The sequence below is a fragment of the Heterodontus francisci genome, chromosome 10 (assembly GCF_036365525.1).
Source record: "Heterodontus francisci isolate sHetFra1 chromosome 10, sHetFra1.hap1, whole genome shotgun sequence".
NCBI classification, from domain to species: Eukaryota; Metazoa; Chordata; class Chondrichthyes; order Heterodontiformes; family Heterodontidae; genus Heterodontus; species Heterodontus francisci.
Window position 1 is genome coordinate 64,737,080 of NC_090380.1, and position 27,971 is coordinate 64,765,050.

Sequence of the window (27,971 nt, forward strand, 5' to 3'; positions counted from 1 at the left end):
GCACATTTACAGGCCAATGTTGCTCGAAGTCCTCACAGAATGTTGCTCGAAGTCCTCAAAATGTTGCTTTCCTTCTCCAGCGAATTTCAACAATTAACGACTTGCAGATACTTTCAATGGAATCAATCTGACTTTAGAGTTTTTGAGGGATAAAAGATTGTCACAGTCTAACCCCTTTCTTCAATTTAAATTACCAGAGATCTCTGTTTTGGCTTGACTTTTTCTTAGAATTTTGAGAGATAATAATAAACAGACTAAAATCCCCTTCCTTCAGTTTAAATGGTTGAGAGCTCTTTTTCCAGGTGCTGTCATCACAGCTGTGTCTTCTGTCTGTGTGTTCTGTTAGAACAAACTGTCTTCAACTAATAGCCAGTTCAAAACTGAATTGTATCGCATGAGACTCACTCCCAGTGGTTGTATGTATGATAACGAGAATACACCCTTTAAATTGCAGTCTCCAAATGGCTGTTTCTAAGGCAACAAAAATGCACCTTCCTATAACTCCTGAGGCTTGCTGGTTCTTAAAGCAATACTAATCCCTTGCAAGTCTTAAAGGCAAACCGCATATTCCGAAAAAAAACTACAGGACCATGACACTTTCGAAAGCCTCGATTGAATCTGCCTCCATCACACTATCAGGCAATGCATTCCAGATCCTAACCACATGCTGATTAAAAAAGGTTTTTCCTCTTTTCCTGTTTCTTTTGCCAATCACCTTAAATCGGTGTCCTCTAGTACTCAATCTTTTCACCAACGGGAGCAGTTTCTCCCCATCTACTGTGTCCCAACCCCTCATGATTTTGAACATCTCTATCAAATCTCCTCTTAATCTTATCTTCTCCAAGGAGAACAGCCCCAGCTTCTCCAATTTATCCATGTAACTGAAGTTCCTCATCCTTGGAACCACTTTCGTGAATCTTTCCTGCACTCTGTCCGATGTCTTCACATCCTTCTATAGGGTATGGGCGAAAGGTTGCTGAGTTGGATGATCAGCCATGATCATAATGAATGGCGGAGCAGGCGCAAAGGGCCAAATGGCCTATTCCTGCTCCTATTTTCTATGTTTCTTTCCTTCCTAAAGTGTGATGCCCAGAACTGGACGCAATACTCCAGTTGAGGCCAAATGAGTGTTTCGTACAGGTTCATCATAATTTCCTTGCTTTTGGACTCTATGCCCCTATTTATGAAGCCCAGGATCCCATATGCTTTATTAACCACTTTCTCAACCTGCACTGCCACCATCAATGATTTGTGCACATATATCCCCAGGTCCCTCAGCTCCTGCAGCCCTTTTAGAATTGTATTTTTTATTGTATATTGTCTTTCCTCATTCTTCCCACCAAAATAAATCTCTTAACACTTCTCTGCATTAAATTTCATCTGCCACTTGTCTGCCCATTCCACCATCCTGTCTATGTCCTTTTGAAGTTCATCGCTATCTTCCTCACAGTTCACAGTACTTCCAAGTTTTATATCATTCGCAAATTTTGAAATTGTGCCCTGTACACCCAAGTCTAGGCCATTAATATATATCTAGAAAAGTAGGGGTCTGAGCCTCGTCCTCTAGGGAACCCCACTATATACTTTCCTCCAGTCCAAAAAAACAACTAAGAACACAAGAATTAAGAGCAGGAGCAGGCCATTCAGCTCCGCCATTTGATAAGATCATGGCTGATCTGATTATGGCTTCAACTCCACTTTACTGCCTGCCCCCCCATAACCCTTGTCTCTCTTGTCGATCAAAAATCTAACTCAGCCATGAATATATTCAATGACCCAGCCTCTACTCCTATCTGGGGAAGAGAATTCCACAGATTAAAGACCCTCAGAGAAAAAAAATTCTCCTCATTTCGGTCTTCAATGAGAGGCCCCTAATTTTTAAACTGTGCCCCTTAGGGAAAAACTGTTCCCACTCGTGAAAGGATCGAGAACGAGAGGGCACGGATTTAAAGCGATTGGCAAAAGAAGCAAAAGCAACATGAGGAAGAACTTTTTCACTCAGCGAGTGGTTAATGTCTGGAATGCACTGCCTAAGAGTGTGGTAGAGGCAGGTTCAATCGAAGCTTTCAAAAGGAAATTAGAGAGTTATCTGAAAAGGAAGAATGTGCAGGGTTAGGAGGAGAAGATGGGCGAATGGCATTAGTTGAATTGCTTATTTGGAGAGCCAGCGCAGATACGATGGGCCAAATAGCCGCCTCCTGCGCTATTACAATCCTGTGGTTCTGTAATTCTAGATTCCCCTACAAGGGGAAACATCCTCTCAGCATCCACATGTCAAAAGTCCCCTCAGGATCTTGTATGTTTCAATAAGATCATCTCTTATTCTTATAAACTCCAATGGAGATAGGCCCAACCTCCTCAACCTTTCCTCATAAGATAACCCCTTCATCCCATTGCTGTCTGTTTCCTGTCACTCAGCCAATTTCATATCCCTGCTACTACTGTCACTTTTATTCCATGGGCTCTAACTTTGCTGACAAGCCTATTATATGACACTTTATCAAATGCTTTTTGGAACTCCATGTTCACCACAGCAGCTGCATTACCCTCATCAACCCTGTCTGTTATCTCATCAAAAAACTCAAGCAAGTTAGTTAAACACAGTTTGCCCTTAGCAAATCCATGCTGGCTTTCCTTAATTAATGGGCGGACAAGTGGCAGATGAAATTTAATGCTGCCACTATTCAACCATGACAACTTCATTACTCAGATACATTGCGCGACACTCACTGACGCACTTTTCCTATCTTGCAGAACAAGTTAGCACATAACCAGAGGCAGCAGGGGCTAAGAGCTGGGGACAGATACGGCTGCATGTCCTCACCTTGATTAAGGAGACGGTGATCGCCATCTTTGGAATGGCCGTTGCAGCGGCCATGGCTAGTGGTGCTGAAGCCATTGAAAATGACTGTGTATCCTCATACCTAATCCACCTTCTCACGTCCCTGTTCTGCCTTGTCCAACAATATATTCTGATTTAAAGCTACAGATAGTATAATCATGCATCTCTTGCTTTGTCCCCCTCCCCTCTGCACAACCCTACCCTTGTGCCTTTCTCCTTTCAGATACCAAAGTATCGCAACCTAGCAGTGGTGAAAGAGCAAGAGGTGGAGGAGCAGGAAGACAGTGCTCAAATACTGACACTGTGTGCACTTTAGACTATAGCTTAGAGGTGGATCTGCATGTGATGAGACAACGGGCATAAGTGGCCTGCAGCCAAGGCAGGGGATAAGGGTAGTGAAAGTGCTAACTCGCCAGAGGGTGAGATTACACGAGGGCTACGCTGCAGAAAATGGATGAGCACTTTGATGAGGCGACCTACAGAAGAAGGCTGATGGGTATGCACAGTGAAATGCTTGTGCATTGGCAGGCATGCAGAAAGCCTGTGTGCAATGTCGAGGAGCATGGAGGAGTCTGGCACCAACCTGGCACAAGGCATTGAGCAGAGCTTGGTGCCCATCCTTTCCAGTATGGAAGTGGTGGCCAACTCCATTAGCACAATTGTGAACCCAACCACAGTGCAGCATCTGGTGGCCAATGTCTCACCTTCTATTGCAGCACAACCAGAAGCCACCCAGTGTCTGGGTGCTGCAGTGGAAGTTCAGACAGCTGCCATTATGACTGCGGATGCTCGTGTTTAAAGGGGCTTTCAGGGTCTTACAGCAATCCAGCAATCTGTCCTCCAACAGATCACTAGGACTGCTGAGGTACCACCCAGGGAGAGCGACAGTGGCTCGTGGAGCACACACCTGCTGTTCTTTCTCAGCATGACAACATTCATCCTCCCACCATTGATGCTCCACCAGGGCCCTTGCTTTTGTCTATCGGCCAGGTAGCCCAGACTGCTGCCGGTTGTGCTGAGGTCGTGTATTCCGAAGCCGGGCCTTCCAGGGCCAGAACGGCTTGAGGTCATTCTGCAAGGCCATCTGCAGTCTCTCCCGTTGAAAGTTAGCAGCCTCCCACTGGCCATGCTGCAGCCACCAGGGTATCACTTCATAAGAGCACTAGGATGAGCAAGGCATATGGAAAGCAGGCATTAAGGGACTGCTCAAAGATGATTAATTGAAGTTTGTGTGCAATATGGCATGGCTTGATTTATTCATTTGGTTTGGAACATATATTTTGTGTTGGCTTTTATTTTTGGATTGTGGCCAAGTGGACAGTGTGATCGTCAGTAACAGAGGAAAGGTAAGGTGTGGGATTGTTGGTGAATGGGAAATTGTGTTGCATTTACTGGTATTGCAGTCAGATGAGACCATCATATACAGCCCAGCCAGAAGGTGGCTGCGTTGATTACCTCCTCTTTTCCTCTTCCTCCTCCTCCTGCTTCTTTCTCCTCATTAACTGCTCATTGTATAGCTGGTAGCAAGGGTTATGCCCTCATGATGGCAAGGTTGGGCAGCATGCAGCACTGGACCACAAAGCTTGGCATCTTTCTGCCAAGTATTGCAGGGTTTCTACAGAGTGATCCAGGCCACGGAAGTGTTGTTTCAGCACCCCAGTGGTCTGTCCTATCATTTCATGTGGTAGAATGGTTTTTGTTATATGCATGCTGCACACATGTGCTTGGATTGCACACTAGAGTCATGAGCCATACCGTCAAAGGATAGCCCTTGTCACCCAGTAAGACGGCCTCTGGTTTGTCATGGTGGCTCAAATACAGATAACACAGTGGACTGCCACAGAATGAAGGTATCATGACTGCTGCCAGGATACCAGGCATGATACGCTGTGTATGGTCACAAGCCAGCTGGACGTTGAGGGAGTGGAATCCCTTTCTGTTGTGGTATACCTCAGAGCTGACATGCAGTGCCCACAAAGCAATTTGCATGTGGCACCTGCACCATGGGGAAGCCTGCAATTCTTGTGAAGCCGTGTGCTCACTCCTCCTCCTTCTTTCTGACAAGAGAGCATGAACTGTAATCAGCTGTCTTGGAATACAGAGTCTCAGTGACCTCCTTTATGCAACCGTGGATGGCAAATTGGGAGATGTTGCAAACATCACCTGCTCCAGTCTGGAAAGAGCCAGATGCATATAAGTTCATGGCCACAGTCACCTTCACAGCTGCTGGCAGTGCTGTCCTCGCCCTGCTCTGAGGTTGCAGTTGTGGCTGCAACATGTGGCAGATTCCAGTGAGGACCTCCTTAGCGAAGCACAGAGATCTGACACGCTGTTCCTCACTGAGGTTTAGGCAGGAGAATTACTCCCTGAAGACCCAGGACGGTATGGCCTCCTGCTCAGAGCCCTTCTCCCCTCCTCCTCCTCTTCCTCCTCTGTCCAGTTTGACCTGCTCTGTGTTGCCTCTGCTCATTTGGCCTGTCATGCTGTAGACCAAGGGGAATGCATACTACTACACCCATGTCTGGCAGCACGTGGATTTTGCAAAATTGTTGAAGTCAGGACAAAGTCAGGAGTGCGACACCACTTCCTATAGACTTTAGCAACTTTAAATAACTCTAGAAACCACCAAACACTTCTACAATTGCAGCATCAGCCAGTAATCAATCAGCAACTAACCTGAAAGTAGTTGATCTCTTTAAATAGCACTGGTGAAGAGCTGCTGCTGAATGCATGTTCAGCTGTGCATGTTTAAGAGATGGCACTAACTGGAGCATTGAGTTCCCAAATGGCAGCGCTGGTGTCAAATTACCACTTAATGTCATGATCTGTCTATTCTGCATAGTTCCAGTGGACTCTCCCTGCGTGTGCATTTGGAGAGACAAGAGAGAATGAAATATATTCAGCTATGTTGGAATACAGAGCCTCAGTGATGCCCTCGCCAAAATGGAGTCTGGTGTGGCTCACACCAGAAGTGTGCGCACTTGCCACGGATGCCATTTTGGAGGCAAAACTGCACTCATTGCACTGAAAACCCGGGCACTAAGGAGCAGCATTTTGTGGCAATTGTTTTCAAATTTAATTTGTCTTTTGTCATTTTTTTATTCCATACAGGTTTTAACTTGGTCTGGCCCATATGATCCTGAAAGAGAAAGAAGCAAGGTACAGTTCAGATGAGATTACAAGTTACACTCAAACAAATTCCTGTATATTAGTGGTTAGGAAACCTCCATCTTCCAGTATTGTGGGGACAGTTTTAGTAGAACTATTTCAAGCACGTCCATGGTCAAGTGGGCTAAACTCTGGCCTTTCACATCTGAGGCCTGGCCTTTCACATCTGAGGCTCGGTTCAAAGCCAATCCAGACTGATACTAAGAAAGTCTTTTCAATTTGCCTGTAAGTAAGGATCCTATGTGAAATTTTTTTATTTTTTTGTCAAATTATTCATTCTTGGGATATGGACATTGTAAGCAACACTACTTTACTGTTTGCCCTAAGCTATGTGTGTTAGATCTACGCTGTGGAATATTGTTATGGAGTTTCAGACCATGTATGTAGAACACAAATGGAAGTTGCTCTGTTGGTTGAGTATGTTAAGTTCAGTTATTACAAATGAGCACTATATAGTTCTGTTAGTACAGATGTACCAGTACCAGCGCCATAATGTTATTTTTTGTGCTTTAGATAGTAAAACTGGAACCTCAAATTATTTTAAGTTGAAAAGTAACATCTATCCTTCACTCCAAGATATAATCACATTCTTGTGTGGTTTTTCTGGCATTAAAAAATAAGAATGCAGCCTCCTCTGCTAAAATATTAACATTTATTTCATGTTATTTGGATCTAAACCATATTCAAAAACTGAATAAAATAATTTGTTATGATTAAGACGGGGCAATTCCATTGCTGGTTTCTGGTCAGCATCAACGGTTAAGTAGCTTTAATGTTCATCCGTGTGTGCTGATAGTAAGGACCAAGAATGTGAACATCCAGTATCTCTGCACCACCAGTAGGTGAATGCTGCCCCTCTCTGGCTGCCAGTAATACTGCAAAGTATTTTGTCAATACGTATCTGCATCTCATCTCAGTTTCATGAATAATTCCTGCAAGAATGTGCAGCTGAATGCACGATAATCCTGTTCATGGTAGATTTTCACTTTTCGCCTATCTCCAATAGAATGATTCTTTTGAAGGGAGGTTCTGTTATTTAAATTTTGACCAACTTGGACACCGGGTGAATTTTTGATCGGTTAGTAGATGCCAGAATAGTTTGTATTTTCATCAAATTTATTTAATGGCCAGAAGTATGCTTGACACACGGTATGGCCAAAATATTGTACTGCTTTTCTAGATTGTGTAAGGAATAAGGAATGATTTTAATATATGTCAGAAATGAGCAATATTTGAAAAAAAGATCAGTGGACACTGCAGTGCTGTTAGATTTCTACCAGACATCACCTATTTTGTATTCTAACAAGGCATCTCTGATAAGTCATGGGCTTTCTTGCAGGGTTGTTCTCAGATTTTCAAATACTATCATCTAATCTTTATAAAATAATTGACAATTTTTAAATATGCAGCAAGTATTTCAATCTTATCACACTGATACACTTCTGTTATGATTTGCAGAATCAAGAGGGCTTCTGTTTTTGATGTGCTTCTTAAACATAGCATAGTCATCGCAGGGTTCTTCTGAGTTATTGCAGTTGCCTGCATTAATAATTAATCTACTAATACGAGGATTAATATACTAGAAGCCAGATGCTTAGTGAACTGTGGATGTAATTAGTTTAAAACACAGCTATCGGTTTGCTTTCTTTTTTTAAGAATGAATTTTCTGTTGGACTTGTGCTGATAAAATTACTTTTGTGAGAAATGATTTAAAACTGACAGAACTGAATGTGTTTAAATTTATTATTTACATGTAGATCTTATTAACTCTGGAAATCAAGCCACTTAAGTGGTACCCATCTGTATACCTGGCTGTGTCCCTCTTTCCTCTCATTAACAGGTGAGTGCAAATAATTGTTGTCATTGTTGCTGCTTAGTAAGGCTACAGTAATTATAGATTACTGTAGCCAAGAAGCGTGACGACTAGATGATTATTGTCAGATTAAAGATGAGTCATTCTTTATCTTGTGCGGGAGGGGGCAAAAATAGAGTTCCAATTTTCCTGTTTAAGAGGATTCCATTTAATGCAGTGATACCTTGTTCAAAAATGACAATATAGCAAAATTTATCCTTAATTGCATCAATTAATATAAATTTTAATGTTCTGTCCAGCCATCTTCTAGTTGGTAACTAACATGGTGAAAATTTTGAGCCACTGCTGTATAATTTTAAAACACAACAGTTTCTGAAGTGGTTGTGTGTTCTTTTAGAAATAATTCAGTTTGATGGACTTTCCAAGCTTAGTGTATTCTCCTCTTTCACTTCTGGAACCTGAGTTTAAAGACAGTCCTGATAGGATGTTGATTGTGAAAGCCTCCAGTTTATTGGGAATTTCTGTTTGCAAAAAAATCTCTATTGGGTTTTTTAAAAAAGCTGATCAGCTACTAGAAATATAGGGAAATCAGTTGGGAGTTTTAGAAAAATCCATCAGTTAATGCCCTTTTTGCTTATCTGTCTCCCCCGCCCGCCCCCACCAAAAAAAAATTCCCAGCAATAAAAAAAGGATTAACATTGAAAATACATAATTTAAATATCAGACTTGAAGGGCCTGATAACTCTGTAAAAACAAATGGGTTTTGAGTGAGTTAAAATCTCATCCAAGGGATCTAAACTTTGGATCCTGAGGGTCTGAATCCAAGCTTAAGTTTAGAGGAATTCAAGCCCATTAGAAACTAAGTCACACCATCTTTTAATCTCACACCCAACCAAGACATCTAGGGGAATTGAATTTTTAAAAACTCACAAATGAACCATGAAAAAACACAGGCAAAGAAGTAACTGACTAACAAAGGATTCCATAAATTAAGAAAAAACAGCAGACAGTAATCAGCCTATTCATTGGTCATATCTCTCTCGTTCGCCCCCCTTCCTTTCATTTTCTCCCGATTCATGGTTTTTTTTCTCCCACTCTTCTCTGCCTATTTTGTGCTTTTTTTCTTTCTCCCCACATCTTTCACTATGTGTCCCACAGTCCCAGCTCTTGCTTTCCCTGCCCCTCTGCTGTCTCTTTTTCTCTCTCTCTCGCTTTGTCCATATATTACTCCAGGGTGAATTTTCAGCTTGCCATTGCTGACATTACTACAGCAAAAGTTGGCACTAACAGGTCAGAAAATCAGCTGGTGTTCAATCTCACTGGACATGTGGCATGCATAAACTTCCAGTGAGGCCAGAAAGAGTGCCAAGAAGCTTGTGTCAAAAACAGATGAGAGTTTAGTTTTAATGGCCCTAAGAAACAGCAGCTTCTAGAGTTCTAATGCGGTAACTTTGGCCAGAATCTGCCAGAAGTGCTGGGAACTAAGCAGGAATCCAGATGTTCTAGAATCCAATCTACAGGACCCAGAGTAAGATTGATAGAGATACATGTGGTGAGACCAAGCATATCATGCCTTCTGGGGTGGAAGTGGAGCTCACCAGTTTAGACTGGAGACTGTGGCCTGGACCCCGTAATATTTAAGGCCACATTTGTTTTTAGTGTTGTTAAAGCACCACCTCATAGAGAATCGCCGTTAGTGCCGAGGCACCCACCATTGCAAGACAAATTAGGGGAACTCCTCCAATTTTAGAAAGCCCATCAGGGTCAGCGGTAGTGATTGCTAGTGAATGTGTCTCGACGACTATTCTGGCATGCACTCCCGTACAAAGTTTCAGGACCAATTGTTGATTTGCAGTTTCCTGATATTCTTTCAGGAATAGCATTGTACTCCAAGTTTGCCTAGTTGAAATGGCAACGGAGACATTTTAAGAAAACCCTGCTGTCTTTTGAGAAGAATATCAAAAACTAGCATTTTTCTTCAGCTAAATGCTAGTTGTTTTCAGAATTAATTTTTAACACATCTTTTGTGTATAAATTTTAGTTGTAGGTTTTTAGTTGCTATCGTTATAATTTTGAAACTGAGTATTCTGATGGAGATTTCTCTCATTGTGTTCTTTGGAAGATGGAGTTGGTGAAATGATGGATGCAAAGCATGTTAGACCATATTAGAGGTGGTCTGTCACCACCTGCCTTGCCCAGGGATTCTGTGTCTACAGCCAGTGACGCACCGACCCTAGAATGTCAGTGGAAAACATGCAGCCTGTGCCCTTCTGGTGATACAGTGGCAAACTTGTGCCAGATCCCAGAGTCTGAGCTCTAATCAACCTCCACGACAGGCATAACACTGACAGTTCTTTTTGAGGTCACCACAGCCCTGAACCTTTATGCTTTTGACTCTCATTATAAGTTGCCATTGGGAACATCAGCGGCATTAATCAATCTGCAGTTCACAGAGGTATCAAGTAGCTGACTGGTGCAATTTTTTAAATTCATTCATGGGATGTAGGTTTCACTGGCAAGGCCATCATTTATTGCCCATCCCTAATTGCCTTTGAGAAGGTGGTGGTAAGCTGCTATCTGTAACCACTGCAGTCTGTGTGGTGCAGGTACTCCCATTAGTGCTGTTAGGGAGTGAGTTCCAGGATGTTGATCCAACAACAGTGAATGAATGGCGATATATTTCCAAGACAGGATGGTGCGCAACTTGGATGGGAACTTGCAGGTGGCAATGTTCCTGTGTGCCTGGTGCCCTTGATCTTCTAGATAGAGGCCGCGAGTTTGGAAGACGCTGTTGAAGGTGCCTTGACGAATTGCTGCAGTGTATCTTATAGATGGTACACACTGCTGCCACAGTGCGCCAGTGGTGAATGGTGTGAATGTTTAAGGTGGTGGGTGGGGTGACAATCAAGTGGGCGGCTTTATCCTGGATGCTATCAAGCTTTTTGAGTATTGTTGGAGCTGCACTCATCCAGGCAAGTTGAGAGTATTCCATCACACTCCTGACTTGTACCTTGTAGATGGTGGACAGGCTTTGGGGAGTCGGGAGGTCAGGTAATTGACACAGAATTCCCAGCCTCTGATCTGCTCCTATGTGGCTGGTCCAGTTAAGTTTCTGGTCAGTGGTGTTGGAATTCAGCAATAAAATGCTGTTGAACGTCCAGGGGAGGTGGTTAGATTCTCTCTTGTTGGAGATGGCCATTGCCTGAAACATGTTTGTGGTGAATGTTACTTGCTCCTAATCAGCCCAGTCCTGAATGTTGTCCAGGTCTTGCTGCATGCAGGCACAGACTGTTTCATAATGTGAGGAGTGGCGAATGGAACTGAGCACTGCTATCATCAGTGAACATCCCCACTTCTGACCTTATCTTGGAGGGAAGGTAATTGATGAAGCAGCTGAAGATGGTTGGGGCCTAGGACACTGCCCTGAGGAACTCCTGCAGTGATGTCCTGGGGCTGCGATGAGATGGCCTCCAACAATCACAGCATCTCCCTTTTTACCAGGTATAACTCCAGCCATTGGAGAGTTTTCCCGCTGATTCCCATTGACTTCAATTGTACTAGGGCTCCTTGATGCCACATTCTGTCAAATCTTGCCTTGGTGTGAAGGGCAGTCACTCTAACCTCACAAGAATTCAGTTCTTTTGTCCCTGTTTGGTCCAAGACTGTAATGAGGCCTGGAGCCGCAGTCCTGGCGGAACCCAAACTGAGCATCCAAGCAGGTTATTGGTGAATAATGCCGCTTTATAGCACTGTTGACGACACTTTCCGTCACTTTGCTGATGGTTGAAAGTAGACCAATGGGATTGGACTTGCTTGCTTTTTGTGATCAAGACATATCTAACGAATTTTCCATATTGTCAGGTAGATGCCAGTGTTGTAGCTGCACTGGAACAGCCTAACTTGGGGCACGGCGAGTTATGGAGCACAACTCTTCAGAACTACAGCTGGAATGGTGTTGGAGCCCATAACCTTTGCTGTATCCATTTGCGCTCAACTGATGCTTGATATCACATGGAGTGAATCCAGTTGGTTGAAGACTGGCATCTGTAATGCTGAGGACCTAAGTAGGGGGCCAAGAGGGATCATCCACGCAGCAGTAATGGCTGAAAATGGTTGCAAACGCCTTCAGCCTTGTCTTTTGTACTGATGTGCTGGGCTTCCCCATCGTTGAGGTTGGGGATGTTCATGGAGTGTCCAGCTTCTGTTAATTGTTTAATTGTCTGCTATCATTCATAATTGGATCTGGCAGGACTGCCGAGCTTTGATCTGATCTGCTCTGATGATGCTACCTTCCATGACAGCGCTTCTGATATGTCTTCCTTTTTCCTCAACCGAGGATTCCCCTCCACTGTGATTAACAGGGCCCTCAACCGTGTTCGGCCCATTTCCTGCACCTCTACCTTCACCCCATCCCTTCCCTCCCAGAACCGCGACAGGGTTCCCCTTGTCCTCACTTTCCACCCCATCAGCCTTCATATCCAAAGGATCATCATCCACCATTTCTGCCACCTCCAGCGTGATGCCACTACCAAAGGCTTCTTCCCCTGTCAGCATTCCAAAGGAATCGTTCCCTCCGCGACACCCTGGTCTACTCCTCCATTACCCCCACCACCTCGTCCCCTTCCCACACCACCTTCCCCTGCAATCGCAGGAGGTGTGATACCTGCCCATTTTCCTCCTCTCTCCTCACTATCCCAGGCCCCAAACACTCCTTTCAGGTGAAGCAGCGATTTACTTGTACTTCTTTCAATGTAGTATACTGTATTCGTTGCTCACAATGTGGTCTCCTCTACATTGGGGAGACCAAATACAGACTGGGTGACCGCTTTGCGGAACACCTCTGCTCAGTCCGAAAGCATGACGCCGAGCTTCCGGTTGCTCTCCATTTCAACACCCCCCCCGCCCCTGCTCTCATGCTCACATCTGTTGTCCTGGGATTGCTGCAGTGTTCCAGTGAACATCAACGCAAGTTTGAGGAACAGCATTTCATTTACTGATTAGGCACGTTACAGCCTGCCGGACTGAACATTGAGTTCAATAATTTCAGAGCATGACAGGCCCAGCATTTTACTTTTATTTTTAGTTATTTTTTCGTTTTTTATATTTTTTTTGTGTTTATTTTGTTTTATCTTAGTTTGTTCCATTTGCCTGCCCACTTTTTTTTTCATGTTTGTGCTTGTGGCTGTTCAGTTTTCAGTCCATTAATACCCTATCTGTACTTTTGCTTTGTCTTTCCACACACCATTAACATATTGTTTGCCTTTGCTCCATGACCTTCTGGCCAGTTATTCTCTGTGACCCTGTCCTATCTACACCTTCTCCTTTGTTATCTCTTGCCCCAGCCCCATTTTACTTGCTTAAAACCTTTCACGTTTCCAATATCTTCTAGTTCTAAAGAAGGGTCACTGACCTGAAACGTTAACTCTGCTTCTCTCTCCACAGATGCTGCCAGACCTGCTGAGTATTTCTAGCATTTCTTGTTTTTATTTCAGATTTCCAGCATCTGCAGTATTTTGCTTTTACTTTGATCTGATCTGTTGTTTGTAAGTTTGCTTACCTGTGTAGCATGCTGCTTTCACTGTTTAGCATGCATGTAGTCCTGTGTTGTAGCTTCACCAGGTTGGCACCTCATTTTTAGGTATGCCCAGTGCTGCTCCTGGCATGCTCTCCTGCACTCCTCATTGAACCAGGGTTGGTCTGCTGGCTTGATGGTAATATAGAATGCGGGATATGCCAGGCCATGAGATTATAAATTATGGTGGTATACGGTTCCACTGCTGCTGATCCACCGTTCCTCATGGATGCCTAGTTTTGAGCTGCTAGATCTGTTCTGAATCTATCCTATTTAGCACAATAGTAGTGCCACACAGCATGATGGATGGTGCCCTCAGTGTGAAGAAGGGACTTTGTCTCCACAAGGACTGTGCGGTGGTCACTCCTACCAATTCTGTCATGGATAGATGTAACTGTATCAGGTAGATTGGTCCAAGTAGGTTTCTCCCTAATGTTGGCTTTCTCACCACCTGGCGTAGGCACAGTCTGGCAGATACATCTTTCAGGACTCACTCAACTTGGTCAGTAGTGTTACTACTCTTGCTGATGGATATCTTCCAAATGGTCCTTGCCCATGTTTAATGTGATGCCATGAGACTTCATGGGGTCTAAAGTCAATGTTGAGGACTTCCAGGATTACTCCCTTTGCACTGTATACCACTGTGCTGCCACTTCTGGCGGGTCTGTCCTGCCGGTGGGACAGGACATAACCAGGGATGGTGATGAAGGACTCTGGGACGTTGGCTAAAAGGCTTGATGCTGTAAGCATGACTATGTCAGGCTGTTGCTGGACTAGTCTGTGAGACAGCTGTCCCAATTTTGGCACATGTACCTAGATGTTAGTGGGGAGGACTTTGTAGGGTTGATTAGCTGGCTGTGCCTTTGTCATATTCGGTAGCTGGTTCAATACCAGGTGATCCGTCTGGCTTTATTCTTTTGCGACTGTTTTTGTATCAGTTTGATAGAACTGAGTTTCTTGCTGGGCCATTTCAAAGGGCAGTTACATAGGGGTGAACTACAAATGCTGGTCTTGCCAGTGATGCTCACGTCCCATGAATGAATAATTTTTTTTTAAATTGCTGTGGGTCTTTTTTTATTCATTCATGGGATGTGGGTGATGCTGGCCAGGCCAGCATTCATTGCCCAGCCCTAATTGCCCTTGAGAAAGTGGTGGTGAGCTGCCTTCTTGAACCGCTGCAGTCCATTTGGGGTAGGTATACCCACAGTGCTGTTAGGAAGGGAGTTCCAGGATTTCGACCCAGCGAAAGTGAAGGAACGGCGATATAGTTCCAAGTCAGGATGGTGTGTGAATTGGAGGGGAACTTGCAGGTGGTGGTCCCATGTATTTGCTGCCCTTGTCCTTCTAGTTGGTAGAGGTCGCGGGTTTAGAAGGTGCTGTCTAAGGAGCCTTGGTGCCTTGCTGCAGTGCATCTTGTAGATGGTACACACTGCTGCCACTGTGCGTCGGTGGTGGAGGGAGTGAATGTTTGCAGATGGGTGCCAATCAAGCGGGCTGCTTTGTTCTGGATGGTGTCGAGCTTCTTGAGTGTTGTTGGAGCTGCACCCATCCAGGCAAGTGGAGAGTATTCCATCACACTCCTGACTTGTGCCTTGTAGATGGTGGACAGGCTTTGGGGAGTCAGGAGGTGAGTTACTCGCCTCAGGATTCCTAGCCTCTGACCTATTCTTGTAGCCACGGTATTTACATGGCTACTCCAGTTCAGTTTCTGGTCAATGGTAGCCCCTAGGATGTTGATAGTGGAGGATTCAGCGATGGTAATACTGTTGAATGTCAAGGGGAGATGGTTAGATTCTCTCTTGTTGGAGATGATCATTGCCTGCCACTTGTGTGGCACGAATGTTACTTGCCACTTATCAGCCCAAGCCTGGATATTGTCCAGGTCTTGCTGCATTTCTACACGGACTGCTTCAGTATCTGAGGAGTCACGAATGGTGCTGAACATTGTGCAATCATCCGCGAACATCCCCACTTCTGCCCTTATGATTGAAGGAAGGTCATTGTTGAAGCAGCTGAAGATGGTTTGGCCTAGGACACTACCCTGAGGAACTCCTGCAGTGATGTCCTGGAGCTCAGATGATTGACCTCCAGCAACCACAACCATTTTCCTTTGCACTAGGTATGACTCCAGCCAGCGGAGGGTTTTCCCCCTGATTCCCATTGACCTCAGTTTTGCTAGGGCTCCTTGATGCCATACTTGGTCAAATGCTGCCTTGATGTCAAGGGCAGTCACTCTCACCTCACCTCTTGAGTTCATCCCTTTTGTCCATGTTTGAACCAAGGCTATAATGAGGTCAGGAGCTGAGTGGCCCTGGCGGAACCCAAACTGAGCGTCACTGGGCAGGTTATTGCTAAGCAAGTGCTGCTTGATAGCACTGTTGATGACACCTTCCATCACTTTACTGATGATAGAGAGTAGGCTGATGGGGCGGTAATTGGCCGGGTTGGATTTGTCCTGCTTTTTGTGTACAGGACATACATGGGCAATTTTCCACATTGCAGGGTAGATGCCAGTGTTGTAGCTGTACTGGAACAGCTTGGCTAGGGGCGCAGCAAGTACTGGAGCACAGGTCTTCAGTACTATTGCCGGAATATTGTCAGGGCCCATAGCTTTTGCAGTATCCAGTGCCTTCAATCGTTTCTTGATATCACGCGGAGTGAATCGAATTGGCTGAACTCTGGCATCTGTGATGCTGGGGACTTCAGGAGGAGGCCGAGATGGATCAACAACTCGGCACTTCTGGCTGAAGGTTGTTGCAAATGCTTCAGCCTTATCTTTTGCACTGATGTGCTGGGATCCCCCATCATTGAGGATGGGGATATTTGTGGAGCCACCTCCTCCAGTTAGTTGTTTAATTGTCCACCACCATTCATGGCTGGATGTGGCAGGACTGCAGAGCTTAGATCTGATCCGTTGGTTATGGGATCGCTTAGCTCTGTCTATCGCATGCTGCTTACGCAGTTTGGCACGCAGATAGTCCTGTGTTGTAGCTTCACCAGGTTGACACCTCATTTTGAGGTATGCCTGGTGCTGCTCCTGGCATGCCCTCCTGCACTCTTCATTGAACCAGGGTTGCTCTCCTGGCTTGATGGTAATGGTAGAGTGGGGGATATGCCGGGCCATGAGGTTACAGATTGTGGTTGAGTACAATTCTGCTGCTGCTGATGGCCCACAGCGCCTCATGGATGCTCAGTTTTGCATTGCTAGATCTGTTCGAAATCTATCTCATTTAGCATGGTGATAGTGCCACACAACACGATGGACGGTATCCTCAACGTGAAGGCGGGACTTCGTCTCCACAAGGACTGTGCGGTGGTCTCTCCTACCAATACAATCATGGACAGAAGCATCTGCAGCAGGCAGATTGGTGAGGACGAGGTCAAGTATGTTTTTCCCTCGTGTTGGTGCCCCCACCACCTGCCACAGACCCAGCCTAGCAGCTATGTCCTTTAGGACTCGGCCAGTTCGGTCAGTAGTGGTGCTACCGAGCCACTCTTGGTGATGGACATTGAAGTCCCCCACCCAGAGTACATTTTGTGCCCTTGCCACCCTCAGTGCTTCCTCCAAGTGGTGTTCAACATGGAGGAATACTGAGTCATCAGCTGAGGGAGGGCGGTAGGTGGTAATGAGTAGGAGGTTACCTTGCCCATATTTGTCCTGATGCCATGAGACTTCATGGTGGTCTGGAGTCGATGTTGAGGACTCTCAGGGCAACTCCCTCCCTACTGTATACCACTGTGCCACCACCTCTGGTGTGTCTGTCCTGCCGGTGGGACAGGACATACCCAGGGATAGTGATTGCAGTGTCTGGGACATTGTCTGTAAGGTCTGATACCGTGAGTATGACTATGTCAGGCTGTTGCTTGACTAGTCTGTGGGACAGCTCTCCCAACTTTGGCACAAGCCTCCAGATGTTAGTAAGGAGGACTTTGCAGTTTCGACAGGGCTGGGTTCGCCGTTGTTGTTTCCGGTGCCTAGGTCGATGCCGGGTGGTCCATCCGGTTTCATTCCTTTTTGTTGATTTCGTAGCAGTTAGGTACAACTGAGTGGCTTGCTCAGCCATTTCAGAGGGCATGTAAGAGTTAACCACATTGCTGTGGGTCTGGTGTCACATGTAGGCCAGACTGGGTAGGGATGACAAATTTGCCTCCTTAAAGGACATTAGTGAGCTAGATGGGTTTTTATGACAATTCAGTAGTTTCATGATCGCCATTACTGACACCAGCTTTTTTATTCAAGATTTATTTAATTAATTGAATTTAAATTGCCCAGCTGCTGTGGTGGGATTTGAACTTGGGTCTCCGGAGCATTAGTCCAGACCTCTGATTTACTAGTCCAGTAACATAACAACTATGGTACTAGAACAAACAACTTCATTTCTTTCCCCGTGTTCTGCTGGCAATACAAGAGGGCTCTGCAATTTCTTTGGATGATGGGGTTCCACAAAGCTAGTGTCATCATTCAACTTGTGAACATAAGAAAAAGAACTAGAAAAATCCAACTGGTCAATTAGGCCTGTCCCTTGCTTGTTTAGTATAATTTCCACACATCATCAGAGCCATTCCCAACTTACTGTCAACTGAATACAGACACACAGTCTCCTGGGAATTTCTTGGAATTGAAGTAGCTCCTTGCTCTGCGTTATGAGTGAACTGATAACTGACATCCACTACCATGGTGGCTCTTGGTCCTGCTCATTTGCTGTCATATCTACTGTTTTGGAAACAGAGGTTGGAGGGGCCAAAAGAGAAGCAGCATTCTCATCCATGCCTACTTTAGCCATGCTCCTGCTACTGGGTATTCCCTCAGCGTGTTCAGTAATCTGCATGGAAGTAGACATCTTGTTAGAAATGAGGGCGGCGCATAATAACTTTCTCCATTCAATTTGTCAGCATGTTGAAACAAATATAATGGACTTGAAAATTGGACCTTACATCCTTATAGCAGCATACATTAGAGATATTCGGGCTTGGCTTAGATTCTCTGACACTCGGCTATGCTGTAGATGATGTTGGAGTTGCCGTGTACTCCATATTAGACTAAAGTTCTGTTGAGCCATCATGTATGACTACACAGATGTGGATGGTGGACTCCTCCACAGTCACCATCTGACCTTGCAGGGTGCTTGACACAGCTGCTTATGCCTGGAGAAAAATCATGCTCAGATAGTGTCCATATTTTAAATGCAGGTCCCGTGACTTCTGGATACTAAAACTCTACAGCTAAGGCGGGGCACATGCTGACCTTTCAGCTAGTGAATTCCTGTTCCTGCTCTACCTCTACCTTCTGGTTCTGCCACTTGTGCTCTGTGTTTGCTGCAAATGGTGTGAGTGCTGTGATGTCCTGGGTTTGCTCGTGTTGTTGGGCCCTGTAGTGGGAGTCTTTTTCAGTGATACCTTTATAAATAAAAGATAAAGTAGTGGCTCAAATAAACTTATTGAAACAGAGCTTATATCCTAAAGCTTGACATGGTGATTTGTTGCAATGTCTCTGAATGAGGGAGTGTGACTAACAATATCGTAGTATTAGTCCTGAGCTGTTTGGAGCCCTCCAGCTTTATCATTTATCTGAACAGAAAAATTTACAGCATGCAAGGAAAAGGCCAGTGAGTGGGACTAGTTGAGTTGCTGTTGCAGAGAGCGGGCACAGACACGACGAGCCGAATGGCTTCCTTCTGTGCTGTAGACATTCGATGATTCTATCATGGCTGTCTCCTTCTATACTCTTACACCCACTATGTTTAGTATGGCCTGTTCATGTTAACTGAGATTTAAAATGAGGCGGGGCTGTTCTGGTTTTTGGGCACTTCATTCAAGACACCAAAATGTCATGTCTCCAGGAGAGACCTACACTTTTAAGCCACTGCAGGCTTTGAAATCCTGCAACAGCAACCATTTCCCACCCCTTCACTCAGCTCGTTCCCAGTGCAGATGGGAATCCGCTATAAAAACTTAAATTATGCTAATTCTGATAACTTCTTCACCCAGGAGGAAAGCTCCTGCCCTGTTATCTAGGATCCTTGTGAAGATTAGCACTAGAGTGAGATTTTATACCCAGAGAACTGTACCTCTGCATGAATCTCTGACTCTCAGGAAAAAGGATTAAAATCACTGGATATAAAAGAAATTGAAGGAAAATCTCTGTTGCAGTGGTTGCTTGACCTGTCATAATTTGAACTTGTGTTTGGTGGAAGCTCCCCCACTGGCAGCAGCCCAAAAGTAGGTCCTGGGAGAGGGTCGGGTGGAGCAGCATTGGGTGTGGTGTGGGGAGAGGGGGATCTGATTGCAAGGACTGTGGAGTTGAAGCAGCAACGTAGCAAGTTTTTTGTTAAATGTTATCCTTACCTTTTGAGAGCAGCTGCTGCAGCATCTGCTCCCCTCATAACAACCCAATTTCCCAGAGGGATCCTAAAACAGGCATTAGGCCCCTCATTAACATATGTAAGAGGGATAACGCCTGTTTTCAGCAACAGCTCAGTACTCCAATTAATTTAGCAATATTGCAAACACACACTCAGATCGATCGTGGGCTATCCCACAGCTAAATTTGCCCCTGCTGCACCTCTTTTACACCCGAAAAATCAGCACAACACGTAATAACTTGTACCCCAGTTCCATACATGAGGACTTAAAGTTGGATGTCATCTTCAAGGCACCAAGAATAAAAAAGTTCCTGCATCTGTTCTGATCTGAGAGTAGGTTCACCTAACACAGTTTAAAATATCTTTGATCTTATCTAAGGTGTCCACCTTTTATTACAGCTTGAAGATATCTGTTCAGCACCATATGCTGACTCCAAGTGCAAACATTTAATCTGACAATAGGTTATATTCTGCATTAAAAGTAAAATATTACTACTTCTGTGGCAAAGTTTTATTGGAGAGAGGCGGGTGATGCAATTAGGCTATCACCATTTGTGTTTGAACAGTCCTATAATTATCAATCCTAAGCCGATATCTTTTCGAACAAAATAAAGATGTGTTCCATTTGATCTGAAAAGCACCAGTATTCAGTGTCCACATCGTTGTTTTTTGTTTTGTCCATAGGATTCTCTTCCATATTTGATCCACTGATTGTTCCTGAAAGGATATTGGATGCATTTAATGGCCTTCATTGTAACTACCTTTGCAAACAATATTTCAATCACAAAATATTAATCCTAATATAGAGGAGGAGAGATTAATTCGTGTAGTGCCTCTTCTAGTGGTAGGACACAGACTTAACTTGATTCCCTGGGGGCAGGCAGCGCCCTCTGCCTTGTGCATGGCCCACACGGCTTTCTTCAATGAATAAATTTCTCCCCAGAATTTTCTAATGGTTTCTGTTGAAAATTAATCTCATCTCTGTGTGCTGGATTTTGCCACTTAACCTTGTGTAGTCTCAAAGCTACTTCGTAAGCATTAAACCATCTGTATCCTGAAATTTTGTTACAATTCTGGCCTGCACATTCCTTAGGAAGTGGGCTGGTTTCTGAGATTTGCCTTTCATTATACAGTTAATGTTTACTGTTTTTATGGAGCTGAAATTATTCAAGTGCTCTTATGACTAAAAGCAGGAGTGATAACGCGCACAAATGCTAACTATGTTTTATAATTCAATCAGAAAACTCATTTGATTCTGAACCTTAGCACTATTTTTATTCACAGAAGCCTCCATTAATATCACCTATCATAAACTATATTACGTTATATTAATAGTCTTTTGTACAGTCTATTGGTTTTCAACTATTTAAAAAAAAAACATGCGGTCTGAGATTAAAAAGATTAGCAAAGCTTGTTCACCCATTTACATACCTAAAAAATCAACATAATTTTGTTAATCATATGTTGTTCTTAAAAAAAAAAATCTCCCTGGTTATACACAATCCAAGAAGAAAATTTAGATAAAATATTTTAAGTATTTACAGGTATGAGCATTTAACACACCACCATTTAGATAAAATATTGTAAGTATTTACAGATACGAGCGTTTAACACACCACCATTGCATTTTACTGAAGTTCTTGTGACAGTGATATACTATGTGAATTATGTTACATACCCATCATTATTTGCTTCAGATTTCAGACATCTTATAGTTCAGCCTGCAAGTGCTTTGGTAGTATATCTGAACCAAAATGAAAATATAATTGTAGAGGATTAGGATACCTGGCAGTGATTGCAAGGTGGTAATCTAATGAAAGCTTCTATATAGCATCTTCAATCATAGTAGTGAAGCTTGAACAATTTTATTACATCACCGGAACCACAAACCCTCGTTACGGCCTTGTATTCACTCATTGGTACTATTTCTAAATTAAATTATACCATATTTAAACCAGCTTTGATTTTCAGTCAATTACTGTACTTTGTAACCTTCAGTATTAACACTTCACAGAAATTCAACTTCAGTGGAGCTGCTCAACAGGTGGTAGCAAGTGGATCAGCCATCTATTATAAAACCCTGTCTGATTTCCTTGCCTTTCACTTCAGTTCTCAACTAATTCACTAACACTTGTTTTGCTCTCCCACCAATGTTGAATTTCATCCCCAGTATCTCTTCTTATAACCCCTGGGATATTTAAGTATAACTTTGTTTAAAGCCACAAAGTGATCTTTTCCTTCAATGGGTAAAACTTCAGGAAATGAAATTCTCTTGTACGAAAAGCAGGACAATAAATGTTTTTCTCTGTATTTAACCACCTCCTAGTAAAGTTGCATTCTCAAACTACAAGCTGGTAATTTTCACTTTGGGACTCACGTTTCAAAGCTTGTTTGCCCCTGAAATTTGGTTAGCAGGTAATTAATTAAAGGTAACATTGCCCATTTATTATTATGACAGAAATTTAGTTTAAAAAGTTGCTTTACACGTTTTCCACCCCAAGGGGATACAAAGTGTACAAGAAATCTTAAGATAGTTGAGTATGCTGAGGTGCATGGCAGCACAGGTCACAGCATGCAAGTTCTAGATGAGTGGCATTAACATATAAATTTTGCATTTAAGGCACTTTAGTAATGGTTGGATTCACTATTCCTGACTCTCCTGCCAATGGTTTCTGTTTTGGTATTCATGTATAATATACATTCTCCATTAGACAATTTTGGGGTGGAAATAGTGTGCCAAAGTTTACAAGAAGATATAATCTGTTGGTTGCGGTTATTATAGTTTAATTATCCACTGACTCCATTTTCCTCTCATTTTCCATAGGAATAATGTTACCAATTTAATCTGTTAAATATTAAATTGGGGTACAGACAAATCTTGATTATACATAACTAATTTTACAATGGCTGTTATCCTTGAACTAAGAGTCTTCTGATAAAAATGTATTCTCTAAAACTACTAAAGGCAGTATTTTCACTTTCGGCATCCAAATTTCCATATTTCTAGAACTACAAACAAAAATAGAGTATTTGCAAATTTTGGTTTCATAGATCTTTCAGCAGTTTAATCAGAAACAACATGAAGCATTTCACAAAAACATGCATAATACTTTACACAAAAGTGATTACATTTTTCATTTAGAAGATGTTGTACTTAGTGTCCATGGCCTAAAAACCCGATAATCAGGAAACATTTTTTGCTGGATCAAGATTTTGTATTTAATTTTTAGTGTTGGATCAAGCAATCCACAAATCATGGAGGTTTTATGGTTGGTGTTAGAATTCTGTATTTACATCAGATTTATGTTCATTTGCAGTTAATTAAATTTAATGACAGACTTATAGTATATATCACTGAGTTAGTAGACACTGTGTAATATTCCAATATCTAGAGACAAAATGGTGGTTTGCAGCCGAAGAATTGCCTTTGAGCTTCCAGAAATCTAATACACGTTTCCCTGTTGCCTTCTGGTTACTATGTTTTGACAGTATCACTGCTTGACCAACTGGGAAAGAATAATTGGTATAGTACATATATGGCTTTGGTATGTGTTATCTATTATATCCCTACCAGTATGGTTTCAATATCAATAAAAAGTCACCACTAATAAAATGTAATAGGACTATTCTATCTGATTATTTAATCTTGTATCCTTGTGACAAACATCTAACCCTCTACTCCCTCTGGTGGCTACAAGGGTGATCAGCGACCTGTAGATCATCAGGCCACTTCAGGTTTAGGAACATTCAAGTTCTCATGAGTGTTATGTAGTTGTCCTACTGAAAGTTCAGAGTGAGTTCCCCATTCCCCAGGAGTAGGTCAACTCCATCCACAGGCAAACTATGGACAACTCCTACGGTTACCATTCCAGACATTAGGTCATGCTCCAGATGCACCCGATACAAAGATATGGGTATATACTGCCCGCCAATACCGTTCACTAAAACCTTGGCATTCAATGTGCTCTTTGGTGGAAAAGTTATGCCTTTCCCAAGCAAAAGAGTTTGGGTGGCTCCTGTATCCCTAAGTATAACTATAGGTTTACCTGCCTCACTTGAGGGATCGGAGGTTACTTTTCCATTTGACAAGAATTCCTTGTAGCTCTCCCGGTATCTTGTTCACCTTCTCTGCACTCACAGTGGTGTTTGCACTTGACCTTACAGATGCAGTCAGAGCTACAGCTTGATCTGTCATACTCTCGGTCAGGGCCCCTTTATCTGCATTGGCCTTGTGTATCCCAATAGGTCCCATGGGTTTACCCTGCAACTTCAACACAGGTGGCAATGGAAACACTTGGGTTTTTGGACCTCACTTCCACCCTCAGCACCTTCCTTTCTGGCCTGAGGAGGAGATCCTGGGGCGTTCCCAGCTGTCCCTTGCCCCTAGCTACTTGCCTTCCTTTCACCCTCCGACCTTCTGTCCTTCTCGGGTTTATAGGGGTGACGGAAAAAGGGTGTGGGCATGTGGACAAGCTCATAATTAACAGCTATCTCAGCTGCCTGTCTGGCTGTTGAACACTTTTGGTTCTCTGTGTTGATTCTTACTAACGGAGGGAGTGAATTTTTTTAGTTCTTCCAGTGGAATCATTTCCCTAAGGGACTCATATGTGGCCTCTACCTTTAGTGCCCGCATCCAACGATCAAAGTTAATTTGCTTTAACCTCTCAAATTCTATATAAGTCTGCCCCGGCTGTTTGTGGAGGTTCCAAAATTTCTGCTTGTAAGGTTCAGGGACCAACTAATAAGCAGCACGAATAGCCTTTTTTGCCATCTCATAATCTACAGAAGCCTCCTCAGAAAGCATGGCATAAACTTCGTGAGCTCTGCCTGTCAACCTGCTTTGTATGAGCAGTGTCCAGTTTTCTTTCGGCCACCTCATCTGTTTAGCTAGCTTTTCAAAAGAAATGAAAAATGACTCTACGTCCCTTTCCTTAAATTTCGAGAAGGCTTGCACAAATTTAAACAGCTCCCCACTGGATCCTGGGTTGGAGTCCGATTCTTCCTCATCAGAACTTTCCCTGGTGTCATGGCTACCCTATTGTTTTAATTCCAGCCTTTTTAATTGGAATACCCTTTCTCGCTCCCTTTCTACTCCTTCTCTTGCCCTTTCTCTCTCCTGCCTCTCTTCTTTTTCCTTTTCTCTTTCCCTTTGCCATTCTAGTTCCAGTTTCTGAAATGCTGTTTTTCATTTTCTTCTCTTTCTCTTACCGTTTCTTTTTCCCTTTCTTCTGTCTCAAGTGCTTCTCTTTCAAGTTCAAGTTTTTTCAGTTCTTTTTCCTGTTCAAGCTGTTTCATCTGCAACTGAATTCTAGCTAATTCAATGAATTACCATCTGGATTGCCTTTTCCTTCTTCCAATTTCAAATGCTGAGCTACTACATCAATTATGACTGCTTTCTTAGCCCCTGCTTTTAACTCTAACTCTAATTTTTCTGCCAATGCTATTAACCTAGCCTTGGTTAAGTTTTGCAAATCACTCGGGGATAAATCCTCCCTCTCCAGAAAGGTTGTAGCAACTGACAAAGCCATTTTGGTTTTCAGTACGTATAGCAAAATTCACTGGAAGAATCTTAATCAGCCTTAACCTTAGCAAGTCCCAGCACTCATGTTTGTGGATTTCAAATCCCACCAGAGCCCCCAATTATATGTTACAACCGAGGTTGGAGGGGTGCGCTGTCTTACTCCACTGGTCACAGCATATATTTAAAAATATTTTAACCAGTTATGGATATACTTTTATCTAGCCATTTCAGAATACAAATTCACCAGCCAGGTTTCTTTAATAAACAACAAAATTATTAATTTATTATAAAACAAGACATTCAATAAAGATGCAAAGCTTATTAACACAGGTTGAAATATGAAAGTATAAACATATTCCTTTCTAAATAACCCAACATACATGCTCTCACCCAGGAAAAAATAAAGAAGCTTTCTCTGAAGAGATCAACTTTACAAAAAACAAAAAAAAACTTTGCCCAAATACTTGTTAATTCTTGAAGAAAAAAGAATAAGATATGAAATGCTCCAGATGACTTTTGGTCTGGCGTCCTGGTACATGTAGATGGGGTGTCACTAGACACATGCGGTTGTCACTGGGATCTTTTCAGAAGCAGTTTGTTCAGGAGATGTCAAGAGGGTCTTGCAGGCTTTTCGGGAGAATTACTGCATCAGTTGGTTCAGCTATTACACTGCATTCTCAAGATTTTTCAACACAGGTGGCAAGGGATGAGTTGGGTGGCTCCTCTCTCAGCAGGATACACACCAACTGAACTCCAAACAATATCCAAAAAGAAAACCAAAACTCCTGAGCCATAAACCTAAACATGTGACTTCTCCAAGTCCAAACAGTTCCATAGTCCAAAAGGCTCCGGCTGTTTAATTATCTTAAGACATGTGACTTCCAGTCAGTGTTTGTTTTTCAGCAAAGTCCCAAGTGTTCTTCCAGCGACCCTGTAAAAAAAAATCCAAGTCCAGCATCTCCTCAGGTATTTTCCACAATCTTTTAAACACATGCCCTCAAAAGAAAATTCATAATGGAAGTGCCTTCATGACACCTGCTAACATCTACTGTCCAGTTTCACATGTAAAAAATTGGCACTTGATTGAGGAACTAGAAGGGTGCTGAGACTTGTGAACCTCTACCCCAGAAGGAGACGAAGAGGGAGAAAAATGCACGATATAAAATATGTATTAAAAGAATCAAGGTTAAATATTTACCTGTCAAATGGTTGAATATTTTGAGCAGAAAATGTCCACAACTAATACTTGAATTAATCACAACTTTTGAGAACTTCCTGCTGCTGCATAGAACTCAGTAATTGTCTTGTGGAGGACTGGAAAACACTCCAGGTTTTCCTTATACTTTCAGTTCAGGTCAATCAGTTGCCTTTTTCTGTTTTCAACACAGGTGGCGAAGGATGAGTTGGGTGACTCCTCTCTTTGCAGGATAACGCACATTGAAGTAAATAAATATGATCTGATAGCTATTACGGAGACGTGCCTGCAGGATGGCCAGGATTGAGTCCTGAATATTGAGGGGTGTATGACATTCGAGAAGAATAGGAAGCTACATAAAGGTGGATGAATAGCACTGTTAATCAAGGATGGGATTGGTTCAAGAGATCAGGATATAGGATCGGTTTGGGTGGAGATAAGGAATAGTAGGGGAAAGAAGTCACTAGTGGGAATGGTCTACAGGCCCCCTAACAGTGATCACAATGTTGGACAAAGTATACAAGAAGAAATATTGGGTGCTTGTGATAAAAGGATGGCAATAATCATGGGTGATTTTAATCTACATATAAACTGGAAAAATCAGGTTGGCAATAGTAGCCTGGATGAGGAGTTCAGAGAACACTTTTGAGATAGTTTCTTAGAGCAACACGTTCTAGAACCAACCAGAGAGCAGGTTATATAAGACTTGGTATTGTGTAATGTGACAGGATTAATTAATGACCTCAGAGTAAAGACACCTCCAGGTAGCAGCGACCACAATATGATTGAATTTTACATCCAGTGAAAGAGAGAAGAGTGAATCTAAGACTGCGCTGGGGGCCGCGCAGTGGTTAGCACCGCAGCCTCACAGCTCCAGCGACCCGGGTTGGATTCTGGGTACTGCCTGTGTGGAGTTTGCAAGTTCTCCCTGTGACCGTGTGGGTTTTCGCCGAGTGCTCCGGTTTCCTCCCACAGCCAAAGACTTGCAGGTTAATAGGTAAATTGGCCATTGTAAATTGCCCCTATTGTAGGTAGATTGTAGGAGAATAGTGGGGATGGGATGTGGTAGGGAATATGGGATTAATGTAGGATTAGTATAAATGGGTGATTGTTGGTCGGCACAGACTCGGTGGGCCGAAGGGCCTGTTTCAGTGCTGTATCTCTAAATTAAAAAATTAAAAAATACATATATATATTTTAAACTTAAATAAGGGCAACTATGTGGGCATGAAAGCTGAGCTAGCTGAAGTGAACTGGGTTACTAGGCTCGGAAATAGATCAATAGAGAAGCAGTGGCAGACATTTAAAGAGATATTTCAGAATACTCGGAATAAGTATATTCCTACTATAAAGAAAAATTCTTAGGGGAGCACCCACCATCTGTGGTTAACTAAAGAAGCTATGGAAAGAATCAGACTTAAGGAAAAAGCATATAATTGCACAAAGATCAGTGGCAGGTCAGATGATTGGTCAGAATATAAAGAACAACAGAGAATGA

General features: G+C 43.1%; 1 protein-coding gene across 3 annotated transcripts in view; it reads left to right on the plus strand.

Moving 5' to 3' along the window:
- si:dkey-100n23.5 overlaps positions 1-27,971 on the plus strand; it is a 293,233-nt gene that overhangs the window by 195,205 nt on the left and 70,057 nt on the right. For 2 of the 3 annotated variants that reach the window (XM_068040644.1, XM_068040642.1), the window contains 2 exons: positions 5,954-6,001; positions 7,768-7,850. In XM_068040644.1, the coding sequence (XP_067896745.1) occupies positions 5,954-6,001; positions 7,768-7,850 (131 nt within the window). The remainder of the gene's footprint in view (positions 1-5,953; positions 6,002-7,767; positions 7,851-27,971) is intronic. The other variant, XM_068040643.1, reaches the window with a different exon arrangement.